Raw genomic sequence first — 23009 nt, 5'->3', positions numbered from 1 at the left:
CAGCAGTAAGTAGGAACCCAGTTAGTCGATTGGCGGATCGCTTTTCTGGGGGTAATAATGATAATACTTCAGTCACTCAACACGCGACTGTTTGTGGGACGCTACTGTGCTCGATTGGCTGTCGCGTTTAGCCCACAAAACGTACAGTTGATCCACTTGATAGTATAAATCTGTGAAGCGCTTTGAGACGTTTGGATGTTGTGATAAGGCGCTATATCAAATTCAAGGATTTTTTTTTCAATTATTATTAATGTCGGAGTCCACCGAGCTCGCTGATCACTTCAAACACTTAATCTTTCATTTGATAGAACACCTTATCGTGTTGTCGAATCATCTCAAAGTGCTTCCCAGAATATACGGCAAAGTGGTGGATCTGCTTTGTGGATGAACTCAGCAGCTAATTTGCGCACAGCAATATCCCACAAACAGAATGGCCAATTTTATTTTGGGGGGATAGTTGGCCAGGACACTGGGAGAGAGAAACGTTGAGAGTCGCAAGCGAGAGGACCCGGGTTCGATCATCATGATGTGATGATTCAAAGAGCCTATTCTATTCAAAGAGCCGGCACAAACTCGTTGGGCCGAATGGCCTCTTTTTGTGCTGTACGATTCTACGATTCTATGATTTTATGATGATAAAACAAACTCTGAAATGTAATTGTGATCCCCGATTATTATTCGGAGAATCGACACAAGCTTTACGTTAGTCAGAAAGAAAAAAGACGGAAATCTAACATCCTTATTGAAGCCTACAATCGCAGTCAATCATCTCAAAGATGGTGTGTGGAGTCCTGTAGCGTATTCGTTAGAGCAGCCGCCTTGCGAGCGAGAGGACCTGGGTTCGATGCGCAGGCAGGACGAAATGTTAGGGAGGTTTCCTTAATCCGCACTCCTCTGTTTACCGAGCAGTAAGTAGGAACCCAGTTGTTAGTCGATTGGCTTTTCCGGGGCTAATAATCCCTTAAAAAAAATTTTGGTAACTCAATCCATGTTTGTGGGATGCTGCTGTGCACAATTGGCTGACGCATTTCATCCACAAAATACAGTCAATTCACTTTACTAGTATAATAATAATCCTTACATTTTATACAGCGCCTTCTCACGTCTTCTAGACATCTCAAAGCGCTTCACAGAATATACTGTAAAGTGAATTGACTGTATGTTTGTGTGTGTGAAACCCAGCAGCCAACTGTCCCACAACAGTCGAGGATTAAGTGACCCAATTATTATTTTTTAAAAGGAATTATTACCCCCGGAAAAGCGATCCGTCAATCGCCTAACAACCGGGTCCCTACTCACTACTAGGTAAACAGAGGCGTGTGGTGTAAGGCAACTTGCCCAAAGTATTGCCCTGCCCGGGAATCATATTCCATGAAGCGCTTTGAGACGTCTCGAAGACGTGATAAGGCGCTGTGTCAAATGCGAGGCTTATTATTGTGATTAAAATATATCCCATGATCCAAATAAAATGTCCAAAGAGGCTCCGTGGGCTGTGAGGCCTATTCCTGTTAATATCTTACTTTGGCCCCATTCCTAAAATGTAACCTGTGACCTCCTGTCCCTGCGCCTTGGCAGAGCTGACAGCATTGTTCCGGGTTGAGTTTCTCTATCCTTACAATAAAACACACCCACTAGTGGGAGTAAAATTCCACTCTTTGCATCCGTGTCAGGACCTTGCAGTACCTTTTTAACCAGGCTCCGCTGGCTCACTGTCACCGAACGAATCGATTTCAAGATACTCACCCGCTCGTCTTCAAACCCCTTCGTGCTCTTGTGACCTCCCTACGTCTCCGACCTACTGACTCCCCGACCCACCACCTGCTGCTGCCTCCACTCGGCTGGCTGCGGCCTCCTGCTTGTCCCTCGTGCTCTCCATGCCACCGTCAGTGGCCGCGCTTTCAAGGCACTCCGCTCCCGAAAGTCTGGAACGCTTGCTCTAACCCTCCGCCTTGCCCTCCTTCCCCCATCTCCGGCTCGCGCCTGAAGAGCTTCCTCTTCGACCGTGCCTACCGTCACCTCCCACGTCCCCCGGCTCGGCGTCCTGCTCCGCCACTGTCAAGTGCTCTGGGACCCCACCCCGTGTGAGGGGCGCTTTGTAAATGCAGGTTGTTGTTGTTGTTACAGGCAGCTTTTGTCAGGTCTCTCTTTCCCCGTCGCTGGGTGCCTGGAAAATATAACTTAAGTGCTGCCCACACACAACACTGCACATCTGGTGCCAAGAGAGAGCACCAGCCCCCACAGATGTCACGATGCCAACAAAATATAGGTGGTTTTATTCATTCCAGCTGTGCTATGACTTGCCCGGCAATGGAATGTCCGAATGGAGCCAGCCCTCTGTGGCGGTCTCGGAGGGGAGAACGCTCCCAACTGAGCCAGCACCTGAAAGGGAAGACGAGTTACTGAGGGCAAGGAGTCATCCCACTCAGTTCCTGGATGTGTCCCTCCAGGGAGAGAGAGTGCGCATTCCATTCCAACGATCTATCTCTGGGATTTCCATGTGTAGGTGGGAGGCATGGAAATCCCAGCTTGGTTTGGATACTCTTAAGCACCGTGATGGGTTTCCGCACGTGTCAGACACCCGGCTAATCTGAAGGGTCCCACAGTGGAGAAGTGTTCCAAGTCGCTGCTACCAGTAGCAAGCAAAAACACACAGTTACTCCACTTTATCATGGATCCTGTGAGGTGCTTCAAATGTCCTCCCGACGTGAAAGGCGCTCTCTCGAGTGTAAGGATTATTATTATAACAATGACCACCAAATAAACATTTTAATTCAATTATCATCCACATCGGGACTGTAAACTCACACAGCCTATCTTGATATCCCAGTGTAGTGGTGGGGGAGCACTGCATTGTTGGAGTTGCCGTCCTGTGGATAAGATGTTCAACTGAGGTCCCTTCTGCCTGCTCAGAGGGATGTCAATGATCACGTGGCACGATTTGAAAAGAGAAGGGAGTTTCCTCTGGTGTCCCGGGGCCAACAATCCTCCAAATACAATTAATCATTCCCTTCACGGCTGTTTGCAGGACATTTCTGCGCGCAGCTTGGCTGCCGTGTGCCCACACCAAATACGCAGTCAGTACACTTGACAGCGCATCCCGTGAAGCGCTTCTCTCGATTTAACGTGCCATCCGAAGGACGGCACCTTCGACAAGGCAGCGATTTCCCCCAACACGTTACTGGAGTATCGGCTTAGACCGCGTGAGTTCGAAGGCCCAACAGGGGGCTTGAACTTACAACCTTTTGACTCGGAGGGGAGAACGCTCCCACCTGAGCCAGGCTAATGGAATTAACATCAGTTTTGGTTGCCTCGTTTCGTTGACAGACTTATCATTTTGACACATTTATGGTGCCCAAAGCACATTCCTGCATCCTGGTGTGATTGTGTGTTTGTTACTGTAGACAATCATATCTCAAAGTTCTGTTCCTGCAGCGAGTTTTTCCATTTCTCCGAATGATCCTGCTCCCAAATGTGCATTCGTGGCAAACCCTCGTTAAGCATTAAACGAATATCCTCGGCACTGACTCCGGAGATGTGACAGAATCTCCGCTAAAAATACGAAAGCAAAAAATAATAATAATAATCCTTGCGTTTGATATATCGCCTTATCGTGTCGCTGAGACGTCTCAAAGCGCTTCGCAGAATATACTGTAAAATGAATTGACTATGTTTTGTGGGCAAAACGGGGCAACCAATTGCTCACAGCAGTATCCCACAAACAGTCGTGGATTGAGTGACCAAATTATTATTGTTCTGCATTATTTATTTTTTTGAAGAGTTTACTACCCCCAGAAAAGCGATCCGCCAATCGACTAACAACCGGGTTCCTACTTACCACTTGGTAAACAGAGACGTGTGGAGCGATGAAACTTGCCTTGGGTTTCCCCCTGCCCGGGAATTGAACCCAGGTCCGCCCCCGTGCCAGGCGAGTGCTCTAACTACGAAACTACAGGACTCCAAAGAATAATCTCACAGTGTAGGTCTCCACGTGCTCATCAATCACTTAGATTTCTGTTTGCTATACTCCACCATTCACCAAAAAGTCATACTGACACGATAGGCTGTGATCCACGTTTAAACAGGATCTGCGCAGTTTAGATTTTAACCAAGTTACTCTTTGTCAGAAATTTAAAAGGCAGCTTTGCAGAGGAGTGTCAGTGTGCCAACAAAAGAGGTTGGAGAGATCGGGTGCGAGGAATGACGAGGCATACATGGGCTCTCCAGCTTTCAAAAGCGATTCGTCTACAATTGTGCAGTCACTGCCCCTTTACGGTGAAACTCTGTGAAGCACTTTGTGACGTTTCGTTGACTATACCAAATGCAAGGCTCATCGACAACAACAACAAATTACATTTGTAGAGTGCTTTTCATGTCGGGAGGATGCTCCAAGGCGCTGGATCTGATCATCTCAGAAGAGTCTTTGTAGAAGTAAATATGCGATCCTCTTAAATGGCCCAGAGAAAATAAATCCAGAAAAATGCTTTCAGCTTTGCCAAGGCAATAGGACAAGAGGACACGGGTTCTGGTTTGTGAATTTCAGGACAGATGCTAGGAAGTATTTCCTTAATAATATTATAATAATGATATTAATAATAATAATAATCGAGATGCATCAAAGCGCTTCACAGAATATATTGTAAAGTTAATTGACGGTATAGTTTGTGGGTGAAACGCGGCAGCCACTTGCGCCCAGCAGTGTCCCACAAACAGTCGTGCATTGAGCGACCAAATTATTAGTATCATTATATTTTGAGGGATTATCTGGAAAAACGATCCACCAATCGACTAACAACTGTATTGTTAGGTAGACAGAGGAGTGCGGAGTAAGGAAACTTGCTTAAGGTTTTGCTCTGCCCGGGAATCAAACCCAGGGCCTCTCACTTGCAAGTGCAAGTGGTCTAACCACTACACTAGGGACCATGTACTGCCCCCCCACCCCACCCAACTCCCGTTCATTCTCCCCCTCCCCCAAACTAAGCCTCTACCTCCTGTTGGCTCTCTCCCGCCCCCTCCCACCCCACCCTCCACCACTACCGGCCATCGCCCCAACTGAGATCAGAACAGTATATAGTTTGCGACATGACATGCCAGGCAAACTGGATGGACCTTGGCCTTCTTTTGTCTTGCAAATCCTTATGTTATATACGCAAATGTTATATGCAAATCCAAATCCTTTTGTGTTGAAATACGAAAAGTGTTGTCTTGCTTCCAAGGAACCGCAAAGAACTGTGTGTTGCTCTCGGGGTAAGAGCTGCTGTTAGCCTCGGTAATAAATCTGCAGATGTTCACAGATTGTAACTATCGGTAACTAGACCTGATAATCCATTATAAATCAGTGTCAGTTTCAGTCAAGAATTTCGAAACCTCCGCCAAAACAAGACAGCTGTTGTGAATAAAGTGTCTTCTTGTTTGAGAGGATAGGAGTAAAGGATGTTTGGAGACTTAGTCTCGAGTCCTGAGAACTTAAGGTGCAATGGATTAACGCTGACTGGATTTCAGACCCTTTCGCGCATCTGCCTAACAAGGATTTGTGCAATTTTAACAAAACGTTCATTCAAAACGGCCGTCCATTTGCACACAACGGCATTATTTCGGCATTATCGAATGACTTTATATCCTTTGAAACGTGGTGACTAAACTGTTGGAATGAAGCGTTTGGTAATTAATAATAATAATAATCCTTGCGTTTGATATAGCACCTCATCATGTCATTGAGACGTCTCAAAGCGCTTCACAGAATATATGTAAAAGTGAATTTACTGTATGTTTTGCGGGCGAAACACGGCAGCCAATTCTGCACAGCAATCAGAGATTTTTATTTTTATTTTTGAAGGGATTATTACTCCTGGAAAGCAGAGGTACTGCTTGGTAAACAGAGGCATGTGGAGTAAGGAAATTTGCCTAAGGTTTTGCCCTGCAGGGAATTAAACCCGGATCCTCTCACTTGCGAGGCGAGTGCCCTAACCAATACGCTACACTCTCCACAAATTTACAATTAGTTTACAAATGAGAATTACTTTGACTTCCAAAAATTGTACGTGTTTTACCTTAACCTTAACCCTCCGACCAGTAAACTGGAACATACACCAGGCATGGTACAAGTTAAGAATGGCTTTCCAGTTAAGGATGGCTTTTGCCAAACGGTACTGCTGAAATGATGTGCAATAATAATCAATAATAATAATAATGCTTGCATTTGATAAGTGAATTAGCACATCTTCGAGTTGTCTCAAAGCACTTCACAGAATATACTGTAAATCGAATTGACTATATTTTGTGGGCGAAACCCGGCAGCCAATTGCACACAGCAGTTTCCCACGAACAGTCGTCGATTAAATGACCAAATATTTTTTGTATAAAGAGATTATTACCCCCGGAAAAACGATCCGTCAATCGACTAACAACCGAGTTCCTAAATACTGCTGGGTAAACAGAGAGGTGTGACGTAAGGAAACTTGCCCAACCTGCCCAGGAATTGAACCTAGGTCCTCTCGCTTGCCAGGCGAGTGCTCCAACCGCTACTCTGCAGGACGCCAGATGTAATGCACATCCACACCAAACTATTATTGAGCTCTCCAGTTACAGGGGAGCTAATCTGCACCACAATAGTCTTGATTATGTTCTTTGCAGTACAGCCTTAAAACGAATACCTTGTGCACATCCCCGGAGCTGAGATAAATTTGTGCTTGCCTCAGTATATTTGCCTTGTCCTGACTGATCGACAAGAGCATTATCACTTTGTTAAACTGTCTCAAAGCGCTTTGAAGAGTACACTGTAAAGTGTGGGCGAAACCCGGCAGCCAATTGCGCACAGCAGTGCCGCATAAACAATTGTGGATTGAGTGACCAATTTCTTATTGGTTTTTTTGGAGGGATTATTACCCCTGGAGAACGATCGGCCAATCGACCAACAACCGGGTTACTGCTAAGTAAACAGGGGTGTGTGGAGTAAGGAACTTGCCCCAAAATGTTATTATTTATTTGTTACGCAAGGATTATTATTATCTGTTGAACTGTATCTCCATTGGCAGGAGAGGAGAGGATGGAAGAATAGAATTGACGATACAGTACCAGGAAATTCATGCAAGTACAGTATCTGATAACGTTTGTAAACGTTACTTTTGTGACTGCATTGAGTTGCTATATTTATCCTCATTTCTACTTGGTTCAACCAGAGTTGCAGTCAATAGGTAACTGTTGTATCATTTGTGTTTTGCCTTCATCGAGTTTCAAGAGAATGTGACCGGTCGGGCAAACCAGATTTTTCTAGGACAGGAATCTGAGTTCTCCTGACTGGATTATCTAGACTTGGTTGAGAGCCAGCTTGAAAAATGTGGTTTGAAACCCAAATGCACGCTGCTGATACAATAATCATAATAATAATAATAATAATCTCCATGAACTCCTCCAATCGGGTTTCCGTGCTGCCCACAGAAACTGCTCTGGTCAAGGTCACAAACGACATCCTGACCGTGTGTGACCAGGGCTCCCTCTGCCTCCTCGTCCTCCTTTGACCTCACCGTGGACCACACCATCCTCCTCCACCACCTCTCCTTCCACCTCAACCTTCAAGGTTCTGTCCTTGACTGGTTCAGGTCCTACCTCTCACACTGTGGCTCCACTTTGTCGCGGCAAACGGCTTCTCCTCCAACCCCCGCACTGTTCAGTGCAGTGTTCCTCAGGGCTCTGTCCTTGGTCCCCTCCTCTTCACCCTCTACATGCTCCCCCTTGGTGACGTCATCCGCAGACATGGGGTAAATTTCCACATGTATGCGGATGACACCCAACTCTATCTCTCTGCCTCCACCCTGAACTCCAGGACGACTGGCGTCCTGACCGACTGCCTGTCTGACATCAAGTCCTGGACGAGGGACAACTTTCTCCAACTCAACATCAGCATGACCGAGGCTCTCCCGATTGGCTCCCGTCAGCACCTCCGCACCTCAGGCGCCGGCAGCATCAGCCTCCACGGCTGCACACTCAACCTCTCTAAGGCAGTCAGGAACCTGGGTGTTTTGTTTGACCCTGAACTGTCCTTTCTCCCTCACATCCGCGCCATGACCGGCACTGCCTACCACCACCTCCGCAACATTGCCAGACTCCGCCACTGCCTCACCCCTCAGGCTGCCGAAACCCTCACCCACGCATTTGTCACCTCAAGGCTCAATTACGGAAATTCCCTCCTCATCGGCCTTCCCAACCCTTCCTTTCACAAGTTGCAGATCATCCAAAAAGCTGCAGCTCGTGTATTCTCACGCACCAGGCTCTGTGACCCCATCACTCCCACCCTCGCCCGACTCCACTGGCTCCCCATCCCCCAGAGGATCGAGTTCAAGATCCTCGTCCTCAGCTTTAAGGCCATCCATGGTCTTGCCCCCTCCTACCTCTCTGACCTGCTGACTCCCTACCAACCTGCCCGCTCCCTCCGTTCATCAGACTCCGGCCCTCTCCATGTCTCCCGCCCAACCCGCCCTACCATTGGTGCCCGGGCTTTCAGCCTCTCTGCCCCCACACTCTGGAACTCCATCCCACGGTAACCTTGGCCTCGCTTCCTCCCTCGCCTCCTTCAAGGCCGGTCTCAAGACCCTTCTCTTCGACCATGCCTTTGGTCGCCCTCCCACCTCTCTGCCTTCCCTCACCCCTGCACTACCCCTCCCCCATGCTCGGGCCCCCGACACCTGACTGTTCAGCGCTTTGGGATGTCCTCCCGACGTGAAAGGCGCTCTAGAAATGTCAGTTTGTTGTTGTTGTTGTTGCAGTTAATATAATAATAATGCTTGCATTTTCACGTCTTCGAGACGTATCAAAGCGCTTCACAGAATATACTGTAAAGTGAATCAACTGTATAATTGTGGGCAAAACACGGCAGCCAATTGTGCACAGCAGCGTTCCACAAACGCTTGTAGATTGAGTTACCAATTTATTATTTTATTATTTTTTTCTTGAGGGATTATTATCAGGCATATGGAGTAAGGAAACTTGACCAAGGTTTCGCCCTGCTGAGAATTGAACCCAGGTCTCCCGCTTGCGAGGCGAGTGCTCTAACCACTGAGCTACAGGACTCCACCTTATAACACGTATTATTCGAGATAATAATAATAATCCTTGCATTTGATATAGCGCTTTTCACGTCGGGAGGACGTCCCAAAGCGCTTCACAGAACACACTGTAAAGTGAATTGACTGTATATTTGTGGGCGAACGCAGCAGCCAATTGCGCACAGCAATGTCCCTCAAACAGTTGTAGATTGAAAATGACCAATTTATTATTGTATTTGGTTTTGGAGGGATTATTATTAGGCTCTGTGTGGAGTAAGGAAACTTGCCCAAGGTTTCGCCCTCTGCCGGGAATTGAACTCAGGTCTTTCGCTTGCAAAGCGAGTGCTCTAACCACTGAGCCTCAGGACTCTACATCATATTCCTTATTATTATTATTAATAATAGCGTAGTGGTTAGCGCATTCGGCTTGCAAGCGAGAGGACCCTGGTTTGATTCCCAGGCGGAGCGAAACCTTAGACCAGTTTCCATATGCCACACGCCTCTTGTTCACCTCGCAGTGAGTAGGAATCCAGTTGTTAGTCGATTGGCGATCGCTTTCCGGGGGTAATAAAAATGTAAAAGAATATATAGTCCCTGAACCCACCCCTGTTTGTGAGACACTGCTGTGTGCAATTGGCTGCTGTGTTTTGCCCACAAAATACACAGTCACTTACAATATATTCCCGTGAAACACTTTGAGACATCTCAACAATGTGATAAGGCAACAACAGCAATTTGCACTTAAATAGCGCCCTCCACGCAGGGTAGCGACTCAGAGTGCTCAAGGCACTATATCAAAGGTAAGGATTCTTATCATCATCGTTGTAATAAAACTTACATTTGATATATCGGGAGGATGTGCCCAAAGGCTTCAAAGTATAAATTGTAATGTGTAGTGACTGTGTAATTAGTGGCTCAAGTTCCGACACAAGACATGAACCTGCAAAGCATCTGTGATGTCCCACAATGTCCATTTGGGCACTGCAATGTCCCACAAACAGCCATGAAGTGAATGGGGTGAATTGGTGGCCAGGACACTGGGAGAAACTCTCTTCCCTTTTTGAATAGCGCCATGGGATACTCAACCTCCACTTGAACAGGCAAAGAGTTTAACGACTCATTGAAGGACCGCACCTCCGACAATACAGTGCAGCGTTGGGGTGTCAGCCTAGACCTCAAAGTCCCGACGTAGGGGATCGAACGTACAACCTGCTGACGCGGAGGCGAGAGTGATACAAAGTGAGCCATGGATCGACGACAACGACTTGCATCTATACAGCGCTCTTCACTCAGGCGGGGCAGTGCCTCGGAGTAAGTGGTGAAGTGACCCTGAGTTTGGGTTCTGAAATTCTGTGGAAGTTACAGGAGGGAGGGAAGACAGAGGACCCTCTGTACCCTCTAGGAAGAGCAAAGCATTGCAGCAGTGCAGTTTGCCCAAACGCATCAGTCAGTCTGAATAAATCAGAAAGCAACTGAAAAGGCAAATAGATCAAGGCTGCTCCATGTCTCCCCCCCAACCCGTCCTACCTTCGGTGGCCGGGCTTTCAGCCTCTCTGCCCCCGCACTCTGGAACTCCATCCCACGGTCCCTTCACATCGCTTCCTCCCTCGCCTCCTTCAAGGTCGGTCTCAAGACCTTTCTCTTCGAACGTGCCTTTGGTCTCCCTCCCACCTCTCTGCCTTCCCTCACCCCTACACCATCCCTCACGCATGCTCGGGTCCCGACACCTGACTCTTCAGCGCTTTGGGACATCCTCCCGACGTATTGCGGGACACTGCCGTGCGCCATTGCCTATCGCGTTTCGCCCGCAAAACATACAGTCGTTGCACTTTGCAGTACATGTGTAATGTGTCTCGAAGATGTGATAAGGCGCTGTATCAAATGCAAGGATTATTATTATTATTATTCTTGTGGAGTCCTGTAGCTCAGTGGTTAGAGCACTCGCTTTGCAAGCGAGAGACCTGAGTTCAATTCCAGGCAGAGGGCAAAACCTTGGGCAAGTTTCCTTACTCCACACAGAGCCTAATAATAATCCCTCCAAAACCAAAAACAATAATAAATTGGTCATTTTCAATCTACAACTGTTTGTGGGACATTGCTGTGCGCAATTGGCTGCCGCGTTCGCCCACAAATATACAGTCAATTCACTTTACAGTGTGTTTTGTGAAGCGCATTGGGATGTCCTCCCGACGTGAAAAGCGCTATATCAAATGCAAGGATTATTATTATTATTATTATGAGTATTATTTTAGCTTTGGGTGCAGGCTTGTTAGCACCAGGAGGCCAGCTGTACCAATCTGCAGGAGAGCCATGATACAAGGAGACCACAACAACAACAAATTGCATTTCTACAGCGCCTTTCATGTCAGGATGATATCCCAAGGCACTGGACAGTCACAGGTTTGCACCCAAGCGGTGGGTGGGGTGGGTGGGGTTGGAATCAAGATTGGTGGGGTGGTGGGCGGGAGGTATGACTGAATGTGCGCTCAAAAGGAAAGATTTTGAGACAGGCCTTGAAGAAGGTGAGGGAGGGGGGTGAGGTGGAGGGGGGCTCTGAGATAGCATTCCAGCGGGTGGGGGCAAAATGGCCGAAGGCCTGACCGCCGATGGTGGGGCGGGCAGGTCGGGGGACATGGAGCAGGCCAGAGCCCTCCGAGCGGAGCGAGGTCGAAGGTTGGTAAGATGTTAGGTAAATGACATTTGTTTGGGGCCTTTCACTGAAGGGAGGACGTCCCAAGGCGGTGGATGGAGGCTTTATTGGGAAGATGGTAGGGCGGGTAGTCTGAAAGGAGGATTGCTAGTGAGTTGAGGGGCCTTCGGGAACCAGCTTCACCAGCTCTCAATCCCATTTCAGTCACGTGAAGTGATATAAGAATAATAACAATCCTTGCATTCGATACAGCGTCATATCACGCCTTCGGGGCGGCTGAAAGCGCTTCACGGAAGCATACTGTAATGTGGATTGACTGTATGCTTTGTGGGCGAACGTAGCGGGCAGGATAGCGGGGAGTGTGATCAGAGAACGAAGCAGGAGGGAAAACTGACTGGAGCTGGGCCACAGCGGGAAGGAGAAAGTTACAGGAGAGGCCCCGTGTGGCCTGCAGCCAGTGTAAGGCCACTTGTTTGGATAGCTGTCTGGGCTCATGCATGAGAAAAGACTTAATGGCTCTTGTTTCCCGCTCGTGCTCTGAATGCACCTGGGCTGCCAAACAGGGTTGTAATTTTACCAAACGGTTTCGAGTGAGATGACAGCCGATAACGGTGATCCAAATTCAGTGGCAATCCTTCCCGCAAGGCGCCCCCCCTTTCTGAGTCGCAGACAAAACAAAACAAGGGACTGACTCGGTTCCCTCGGTGCAGGGGAATTCTTCCACTCGCTACAGCTCTCAAACATTTCGCCCAAGAGGCTGGGCAGGATCCTCACGGTGTCGGTTTCTGCTGGTAATAGTCATCGCAGTGCTAAATGTTAACGAGCGCCAGGGAATGGCAGCGTTAAACTGCAAGCTGTTTTATCCGGTCAAGAATAGAAGGACCAGAGGACACGGCCTGCGATTGAAGCGGGGTGAGGTTGGGGGGGGGGGGGGGTGGGTTTGGGAAGTTCGAACGTATGGAACAGGCTCCCCTGGGAGATGGTGGAAGCAGAAAATGTTGATTCTTTCCAATGCAAATTGGGTAATAATACGGTGGGGTAGAGGATATAGTTTGGGACACATGTGCATGTTCAAGGCGAACTGGATGGATCTCGGGCTTCTTTCGTCCAGCCCCACCATCGGCGGGCTGGCCTTCAGTCTCTCTGCACCCCCTACCCTTTAGAACTCCATCCCACAGTCACTTTGCCTAGCTTCCTCCCCTACCTCCTTCAAGGCACGTCTGAAGAACATCCTCTTGGACCGTTCCATCAGCCACCCTCCTACCCCCGCACCCTCCGCTTGCTCGATCCCAACACCCCCCAGCTCGGATCCAAATCCCTAACTGTCCAGGGCCTTGGGATGTCCTCCCGACGTGAAAGGCACTGTACGAATGTCATTTGTTGTTGTTGTTGTCGCCACACATTACAGTGAATCCTGCGAAATGCTTTGAGACATCCTCCCGACGTGAATGGCGCTGCGTAAAATGCAAACATTCATCGTCCTTTATTGCCATATTATGTGAACAGAGGATGCCACCTCCAGGGTGGTGACAGCAAGGTGTAGAAACAGGGCACCGAGGAGGAAACGGTGAGAGAGGGGAGCGAAAGAAACTGAGAAGGGGGGGAAAAAAAAGAGAAATAAATTGTGGACGTTTGATACATCCCCCGAATCCAGTCTCAATGCCTGATCTCCTGGCTGTGTTCCAGATGTACAATTAATTATGGTGGGTACGTACCCATAGGGTGCAGTATAATAACACATTCATTACAATGCTGGCCTCGCATCTCAGTGATTCTTTCTACCATGGGAATGATTGAAAAACATTATCCGTCTGTCAAGTGTGTTACTCGGGATCTCTGCACTGGTTTGTTTTGCGGAGCGAAAGGGGTTGTGGGGGATAGAGGGAAAGGGAGGAAGCCGAGTGAGTGAGTGGAACTTCCCCCCACCTCCGCCCCCACCGTAAGTGCCTTGCACTGTCTGGGAAAATGGCACAGGAAGGAAATAAGGATATGGTTTATTTAAACAGCGCAGTTATACAATTCCTGCTGGCTAACAGTCTCCAGGACTTAGTGGAGTCCTGCAGCATATTGGTTAGAGCGCTCACCTCGCAAGCGAGAGGACCTGGGTTCGATTCCCGGGCAGGGTGATACGTCGGGCAAGTTTCCTTACTCCACACACACACATGCCTCTGTTTATCTCGCAGTAAGTAGGAACCCGGTTGGTAGTCGATTGGCAGATCGCTTTGCTGGGGGTAATAATCCCTCCAAAAAACTAAAATGACAAAAAAAATATGAATTTGGTCGCTCAATCCAGGGCTGTTTGTGGGACACTGCTGAGTGCATGTCGGCTGCTGTGTCTCACCCACAAAATACACGCAATCACAACACTGTGTAGTATCTGCAGCGAAGGGCTTTGGGACGTCTCGACAACTCAATAAGGCACTGTATCGAATGCAAGGATGATGATGATTATTATTATTATTATTAAATTTGGGCATCTGTTAACTTATGATATTTATCACAAGGACAAACGTTAATCCCAGTGCTCCCAAGATACATTCCATCTACCCAAAAAGAAGGAGTGTTTGATTGCACAATGAAATCAAAAGGTGGGAAACCAGAATTTAAAACCTGATGTTATTGTCCAAACAATTCCTGGAATTACAGCTTTTCCCCCCAATTTGATCCCACGTATGAACCATGGGAAATCTCTCCTCTTTGATCCTTTCACGTGTGTTTTGATTCAGCTTCACACACCACGAACCTGCCTTGTTATTTCCGCGCGCCCATCTGTATCCTCACGGCAGTGCGTCAAGCAGGAGGGCCTCTGGATGATTTCATCAGATAGCTTAACTCGCTTTGATCATGATCCATTGTAATATCGTTGATGCTTTGATAGCCAGGTATTTTCCAGTGGTGACACACAAATTGAACTTTGCTTTGAAGTGGTTTACTCCTCCCGATTGTTGATCAGTCAACCCCTCGATGAGTTTGTATTTGTGGATGTGCAAATGTTAGTTTTGCTTTATTAGAATTTATCAGCACATTCTTCTAAGACGGAGATGGGGCAAAGCAATGGAGCTATATGTTTTCTTTTAAAAAAATATGCCAGGTTTGGAAACATACTGCGCACGGTCACCAAGAAATAACGTGTTAGAATGCCTAATACATAAAAGGCGAAGTCTGCTTTAAGACGGTGTATATTGATTGTCGGAGGCAACAACAACAAGAAGATTCCATTTATAGAGCGCCTTTCACGTCGGGAGGACATCCCAAGGCGCTGGACAGTTGGATCAGGACCCGAGTATGGGGGAAAGTCGGAGGCAGTGCAGAGGAGAGTGACAAAGATAATAATAATTTTGTATTTGATATAGCGCCTTATCACATCATTTAAACGTCTCAAAGCGCGTCACAGGATATACTGTAAAGTGGAGTGACTGTGTATTTTGTGGGAGAAACTCGCAGCCAGATGTGCACAGCCGTGTCCCACACACAACGGGAAAGTGATCCTCGAATCGACTGACAGCTGCGTTTCTATTTACCGCTTGGTAAGCAGAGGCTTGTGGAGTATGGAAACTTGTCTAATGTTTTGCCCTGCCCGGGAATCAAACCTAGGTCCTCTCGCATGCGAGGTGATGGGTGAACCTTTCAGTCCCAGATATATTGAACATTTTAAGGCATGAGATACCTCAGCTTTTACACGGAACATTAGAAGCGCTTTGTCTGTACCTTGCAGCAGTGTTTACAAGTTGCCGGCTCAGGCACAAACGAGAGGATTTACTCTTCATTCCCATGCCTCAACAGCGAGTACAGTGTTACACTTTTATATACAGTATATAAAAAAGCTACAGTATCAAAGATATACTGTAAGCAAAGCAAATCCAGCTCCTGCCCCGGGGACAAAGCGTATGACTTCACTTGATGGCAATGCAGATGAAAGGATGAATGAATGAAAAGACGTACTGTATGTGATTGCCTCGGTACCTGATAGCTCCGCGAACATACTTCCAGGCAAATTATTGCTGAACAAAGGAATTGGTAATGCCATACAACACTGTACTACACACACTATCCATATATATATATTAAGCCTTAATTATCAGCACCGTGGGAAATGCGTTCCATATTACACAACAAATTACATTTACACAGCACCATTCACGTCGACAGGATGTTCCAAGGCACTGAACAGTCAGGGATTTGGATCCGAGCTGAGTGGGGGGGTTGGGATGAGGGAGGGTGGGGTTCGAAGGGTGACCGCAAGTGCGGTCGAAGAGGAGGGTATTGAGACGTGTTTTGAAGGAGGCTAAGAGGGAGCGAGGCGAAGGGACCGTGGGATGGAGTTGCAAAGGGTGGGGGCGGAGAGGCTGAAGGCCCGACCGCCGATGGTAGAGCGGGCCGGGCGGGGGGACGTGGAGCAGGCCGGAGCCCGCTGAGCAGAGAGCGCGGACATATAATTTCATCAATAACACGTAAGGGATAATCTAGCTATTTTACGCTCAGTTGGCCCTGAAATAGCTTTCGGGGTGGGTGGGGAAAAATAAAAAGGGAGAGAAACACAATCTGTACTTTACTGGTGTTTCGTTCTTCCGCTAGGCTACCTGTCCAAAGTTTTACGTAACCACACGGAGCACGCCTGTGATGGTGGTCACCTCAAGCTGATTTGCCCCCGAGGCACGACACTGAGCGTACAGTCAGCCTTCTACGGGCGTGAGGTGCCGAGCTCCCAGCTGTGCCCCAGTTTACGCCCCACGGACACGGGGGAAGAGAACATGAACTGCTCCGCGCCTACCACCCTACAGGTATGGCAAGAACTCAGTGTCAGATAACGTGCTGCTGTTCCTAACAATAATGCACTCATCTTCAAATCCCTTCCTGCCCCTGGTATCTCTAACCTGCTTACTCCCCCAACTCACTACCCGCTGCCCTCCACTCGATTAGCTCCAGCCTCCCGCATGTCCCTCATCCCCACCGCTCCACCACCGACGTCCGCACTTTCAGCCAATACGCCCCAAAACTCAGCAACACTCTTCCTTTATCCCTCCGCCTTGTCCCTTCCTTCGCCATCATCGGGTTGCGCCTGGAGGCCTTCCTCTTCGATCGTTCCTACAATCATCTCCCCCCTCCCCCTGGCTCAGTGTCGTGCTCCATTACTGTCAAGTGCTCTGGGATGCTACCCTGTGTTAGGGCCGCTCTATAAGTGCAAGCTGTTGTTGTTATGCGGGGTGAAGCATTTTAGATCTGTGCAGTTATATTCCAAAGTTGTGGTAATGCTGAGTTCGGTGTAAGTGAAATTAATCTGATTATCTGACGTGGAACCATGTAATATTTTTATTGAAATAATGAAAGCAAGGTATTTTGTGCCCCCGCCCTTTGGAATTCCACCCCACAGCCCCTTCACCTCGTCCCCTCCCTTGTCTCCTTCGAGGCCCGGCTCGAGACCCTCCTCTTCGACCCTCCCTGCCCTCCTGTTCCCAACCCCCAGCACCTTGCTGAATGATTATCCTTTCAGTTGATGCAACGTCTTTCACATCAGGAAGATACACTGTCAAGTGCAGTGACTGTGCATCTTGTAGGTGCGCACAGCAGCCAATTTGCACACAGCCGTGCCCCACAAACAGCCATGACCAATTTTATTTGAGGGACCGCTGGCGAGGACACCGGGAGAGAGAAATCTTTAATGTATCTTTAATGTTCACTTGAGCAGGCAACTGGGACCTTGGTTTAACATTCAGTCCAAATGACGATAGCTTGGACAATGCACACAGACTGTATCAGCTACATACATTGACTACATACAGATATTACCTGGGGGTGGGGGTGGAGGGTGGAAGGGGATGGTGGGGGGGGGTTATTGGATACACAGCAGCGACCTGACGATTTGGAAGTTGACCACAAATTAGTATTTTGCTTCCGACGTGTCCACTGAGCTATTGTACCCAGCTGAATGCATTATAAGACTTGTGGGATATCATAAGAGTCCTTTAGCGTATTGGCGAGAGCACTTGCATCGCAAGCGAGAGGTTCAATTCACGGACGGGTCTAAAAGTAGATGAGTTTCCTTACTCCACACGCCTCTGTTTACCCAGTGATAAGTAGGAACCCGGTTGTTAGTCGATTGGCGAATCGCTTTTCCGGGGGTAATAACACCTTAAGAAAAAGATAAAACAATAATAATTTGGTCACTCAATCCTTGACTGTTTGTGGGACAGTTGTTTACAAAGCGTACAGTCAATTCACTTTGCACTATATTTGAGACATCTTACTGCTATCTTACACCGGCTGAATCAGAAGTCCTTACTCATAGAGTTTCTAAATTAGTATTTATGTTTTTTTTTAAAAAAAGACAACATTGGTAGAGAGAGTGCAGCTATTACAGGAGACGTCTTTCACCGGGTTGGTGAAAGTTTTTGACACCGAGTTGATATGTGTAAAAGTTGCATGTCATAGCAGTTTGAACATCCCATATAAACCTACGAGGAAGGACTTCTGATTCGCCCTGTATATACGCCCCACAAAATGTGAAACACGTTCCAAAAAAGCCTCTTGAAACGGGTTCCCAATTGCTTATGCATCTGCCCAAGCAATTGCAGGCCTGTCACATTGATGTTCAAATCATTTAATCCTTGTGGCCAAACTCAAACCACCTTGCGTCTATTCGATTGCCAAACCATTGGGCTTGCTGTTCTTGGATTGTAAAGAGAGGTTGATTAAGTTTGGTGCGATTCCATTCAGACTGTGTAGGACTTTGTATTATTTCACCATTTAAAACTAACTGGCGCAGTTTGTTCCAGCAGGCATTTCCCTTTGTCCCTGAACCATGTCTTCTGAAACTTCTTCTTACTTTCGTTCCTGCCAGAAAATACTGGATGAATGCCAGGACCATCATTCCTGCCAGCTGCTAGTCAATAGACGCGTTTTTGGACTTGACCCCTGTCCAGGCACAAGCAAATACCTCCTTGTCTCCTATAAATGCAAACCCAGTAAGTAATACTTTCCCAGTTGATGAATGAATGAATGAACATCCGTGGGCTCCACCTTTGGGTTCAAATTACTCACAGAGAGGGTGGAAAAGGAAACTGGTATCAATCTTATCTGGTTGATGCAATAGGGACGAACCAGCGCATATTTTTCCATGAGGTTAAGTTGTGTGACTCATCCGCTAAAGTTTGTCCCATAAACAACTCGAACAACTGAGGAATAAATATCCATTATTAAGTTGTCAATCATGGAGCACAATTTAATTCTGTTTTTTCGACCGTGTTTCCCTTCGCATTGGAGTCCATTCATGAACCGACAGCCCCATTATGAGAGGACGCCATATATAAAATATGTTACACAATAATCCTCGCATTTGATTTAGCGCCTTATCAAAGAGCTGTGAGACGTTTTGCAGACATGATAAGGCGCTATATCAAATGCAAGGGTGATTATTATTATTATCATGTCGTTGAGACGTCTCAAAGCGCTTTGTGGGATTCGTAATGCTAATAATCGTTGAATTTGATACAGCGCCTTATCATGTCATGGAGATGTCTCAAAGCGCTTCCCCGGATTTACAGTGAAGTGTAGTGAACTGTGCATCCTCTGGGTGCACACGGCAGACAATTTGCGCAGAGTAATGTCCCATAGACAGCAACGAAGCGATTGACCAGTGTTATCTGGGGGATTGTTGTCCAGGACTCCGGGAGAGAGAAACCTCCCTCTCTTTGTGATTGGTGCCAGGGGATCTTTAACGTCCACCTGAACAGGCAGACGGGACCTCAGTTTAACATTTCATCCGAAGGTTGGGCAATGGGATTGGTTCTGGAGAATCCTATTGAGAAGCATCAATTGGATCAGTCTCACTCTGATCACTTTATACAGTAAGGTCGTATCCCCCTTAGAAGGTCTTAATCCTTCATTCTCTGGCTTTTGACAGAAGCAGTACAAAAATGATAATAATGATAATTTGGTCACTCGATCCACGACTGTTTGTGGGACACCGTTGTGTGCTGTTGGCTGCTGCTTTGCGTTCAATCCCCACCAGTGAAATCCCTTCAAAAATGCCCTGACGTATGTTCTAAATCCCTAAATAAACAGAGTTTCATTTAGTTTGCTCTCTAACGGAGACTCAAAGCTGTACCTCTTCCCACAGATGAGTACAAAAGCAAAGTAGCTTGTGAAGGCAGAGAGCTTAAGATTCGCTGCAGCAATTCCACGCTGATTAACGTCTATTCTGCCACCTACGGCAGAATACTGCACGGGAATAAGGCCTGTCCTCCATCCAACCCTCAACTGCCCAATCAAGGTAAGTCATGCACAGGTCACACAGTTGTGCTTCAGAAATGTTTGACAAAAAGGCTGATGGAGGAAGAGACGGCAGGTCAGCTCTGAATTCTGGGGCTTACGTAATGCGGAAAATAATAATAACACCGTTGCATTGATATCACGGCTTTTTACATCGTTGAGATGTCTCAAAGCGCTTCACAGGATATACTGTAAAGTGAATTAGCTGTGTATTTTGGGGCTAAACGTGGCAGCCAATTTCGCCCAGCAGTGTCCTACGAATAGCCGTGGATTGAGTGATCAAATCATTTTTTTTGAGGGTTTATTACCCCCGGAAAGCGATCCGCCAATCGACTAACAACTGGGTAAGCAGAAGAGTGTGGAGAATGGAAACTTGCCTAAGGTTTCACCCTGCCTGGGAAGTGAACCCGGGTCCTCTGACTTTGTGAGGCAAGTGCTCTAACCACTATACTACAGGACTCCACAAAATTGTTGAGTTAAGATTGCAATCTTAGGGGCTGCCAGAAGGAAACTGTAAAGCCCTGTTGACACAGGTCAGCTGTGTGGGATCAAATAATAATCGTTGCACCTCGGGTGGATGTCTCCAAGCACTTCACAGGGTTTACAGTGCAGTGACTGTGCATTTTGTAACCAAATCAGAATGTAGCAGAGAACCTACAAAAAATCCTTGACATAAAATGGGACGAATTTAACTAGTTGGTTTATTGGTCACTCTCCTTGCCCTCTGGCCCAGACTGGTTGAGAACAGGCTCGATAAGCTGAACAGTGTCCTCCTGTTCTGGGTTTCCTGTATTCCTGTGAGATGGGTTTGGTTTGGAGAAGGACCACATGGGAAATAATTGGGAGGGGGGGGGGGGGGGGGGTATGGTAACTACCCAGTTAGCACAAGGATTGGTTCACTTCCCCTATTTTTTGGTCAGCTGGATGTCTGACACATGCGCAAACCCATCACCTTGCTTAAGAGTATCCAAACCAAGCTGAGAATTCCAGGCGTCCCACCTACACACGGAAATCCCAGAGGTGGATTGTTGGAATGGAATCCGCACTCTCTCCCTCTCTCCCTGGAGGGACACATCCTGCTTACCTAATTCCGGAAAGTATTAGGCGCAGGTTGGCAAAAGCCAAGGCTTGAGGTCCCAGAATGTACATTGGGGTAACTGCTGAAGTCTAACCAGCTACAACCTCATAGCTTGCCATCGGTATCACTGTGTGGCAAGCTTTCTCGCTGCTTGTCCAGCTCGCACCACCCTACCCGTTAGAGCTTTGGCTTGCAGGGTTAACAGGAGCTGAGTGGGATAACTCCCTTCCCCCACAGTGACTGGTCTGCCCTTCCAGGTCCTGCCGATGAGCCAGGCTGGCTATGCTGTCATCAGCACACTTTACCTTCTGTGGCTCAGCCGGGTGTCTGACACACACTCTTAAGCACGGTGATGTGTCAGAAGCCCAAGCTTAAGTTAGTTCACTGGGTGGGGGGGGCTGATGTTGCCCATTGCAGAGTCCTCGAACGCTACCAACTTGGGAGCTAAGTGTTAACTGGCTTTGCTGCCAAGAGTCAAGAATAGAGCTCTCTGTGAGCCTGTTTTCATGATCCAGCCTATCCCAAACTAGTCATGTCTTCAGCCTCACTGTCCCTGGTGTGTCTGACTAGGCTTTTATCCCTAATGCTTCAGCCTAGCCCATTCAATACAGCAACAGTATTTAGAGTGGTACAATACCATATAATTGGGTTAGTTTGGCACTTTATCAAATTGGCCTGTATTTGGGAGTCATTTCAAGCCTTAATTGAAATCCAGGGTTATCCAGGGCCCCCCTCCCCCCCTTTCCTGTTTGTGTGCTAAGCAGCTTAATTCTTTTCGGGAAATTTACACACTAAAACTAAACATCTATTTTTTCCGCAAAAACAAAGCCAATCCTTTTTTTTTAAAACTCCGAAAGGTGCTAAAATACGCCCGCTTGATTTACCCCTAAAGAGCAAAGTATTTTCCTACAGACCATCACTGTATCCAGGGAAGGTTCAGACAACCTAACCTACTGGCTGGCTCGGATTCTAATCCCTCAGCAGTACAATCCTGTTCTTCAGACCTTCTCGGTCGCTAACAGCATTTATACTTGGTAGGTAGCCTAGGTAACTCCATTGGTTAACTATTGTCCTTCTATTAATGATAATCCTTTGCAATTGATACAGCAACTCATCAAGCTGTCGAAATGTCTCAAAAGTGTTTCACAGGATTTCCTGTCGAGTGCATTGAATGTGTATTTGCAGGCAAACACACTGTGCTGCAGTGTCTGCTGAGGCCATGAGCTCAAACCCAGCGTGAGACCCGGGGGTTTGAACCCACAACCTTCTGACTCGGCGGCGAGAGTGCTGCCAACTGAGCCAGGCTGACACACACTGAGCCAGGCTGACACCTCGGTACTAAATGAATCCTAGAGGGCCCACTGTAAACACCGGCACGCATCAGTTGGGACGAATGGCCTCTTTCTGTGCCTTATTGCTCCATGCCATTCTGAGAGAGATTAAAAAGTAATATCAATTTCAAGGTTCATTGGAAGCCGGTTAAGCCGGACACATCGGGGCTGGCCATTTTGTCCGGTTTAAGAGGCGTCTAAGGTTAACCATTATGGTGGTGGTGCCTCCTCCAACCCATAGCCGTTCCCAATGGATGGGACGGGGACCAATTAGAGGCTGCTCCGAGGTGATTGACAGCATGGAGCCGCTTGTGAATGGATGACACACCACCAATTCACAAGAGGCTCTATCTGTCAATCAATCATGGTTTGACTCCTTCCATTCCCTCCCTGGTTTCTTTCCCGTTTCTCCCCCCCACTCCCCCCACTGATTGACAACCTGAAGCCGTTTGTGAATGGCTGGAGTCTGCTGTCAATCAATCGCAATTTGACTCCTCCCATCTCCATCCTGGAGCCACTCATAGAGAGTGAATAGACCCGGCGGCGATCGGCAAGGCATTTTGTCTGGATTAACCAGATTTTTTTCTGAATTAGCCACCATATTTAAAAGGGGGTAGGAAGACAAAGGAATTAGGACAGGACAG

The 23009-nt window shown here is 47.6% G+C and overlaps 1 protein-coding gene across 4 annotated transcripts in view; it reads left to right on the top strand.

The window, feature by feature from the left end:
* Positions 1–23009, top strand: part of eva1c (eva-1 homolog C (C. elegans)) — a 64909-nt gene that overhangs the window by 9189 nt on the left and 32711 nt on the right. For all 4 annotated transcript variants that reach the window (XM_007906710.2, XM_007906708.2, XM_007906709.2 and 1 more), the window contains exons 2-4: positions 16264–16469; positions 18527–18650; positions 19805–19957. In XM_007906710.2, the coding sequence (XP_007904901.1) occupies positions 16264–16469; positions 18527–18650; positions 19805–19957 (483 nt within the window). The remainder of the gene's footprint in view (positions 1–16263; positions 16470–18526; positions 18651–19804; positions 19958–23009) is intronic.

This window comes from Callorhinchus milii, unplaced genomic scaffold, assembly GCF_018977255.1.
Source record: "Callorhinchus milii isolate IMCB2004 unplaced genomic scaffold, IMCB_Cmil_1.0 Scaffold4, whole genome shotgun sequence".
In the NCBI taxonomy this organism is placed as follows: domain Eukaryota; kingdom Metazoa; phylum Chordata; class Chondrichthyes; order Chimaeriformes; family Callorhinchidae; genus Callorhinchus; species Callorhinchus milii.
Note: the sequence above shows the minus strand (reverse complement) of the source record. Positions and strands in the feature narration are given on the sequence as shown.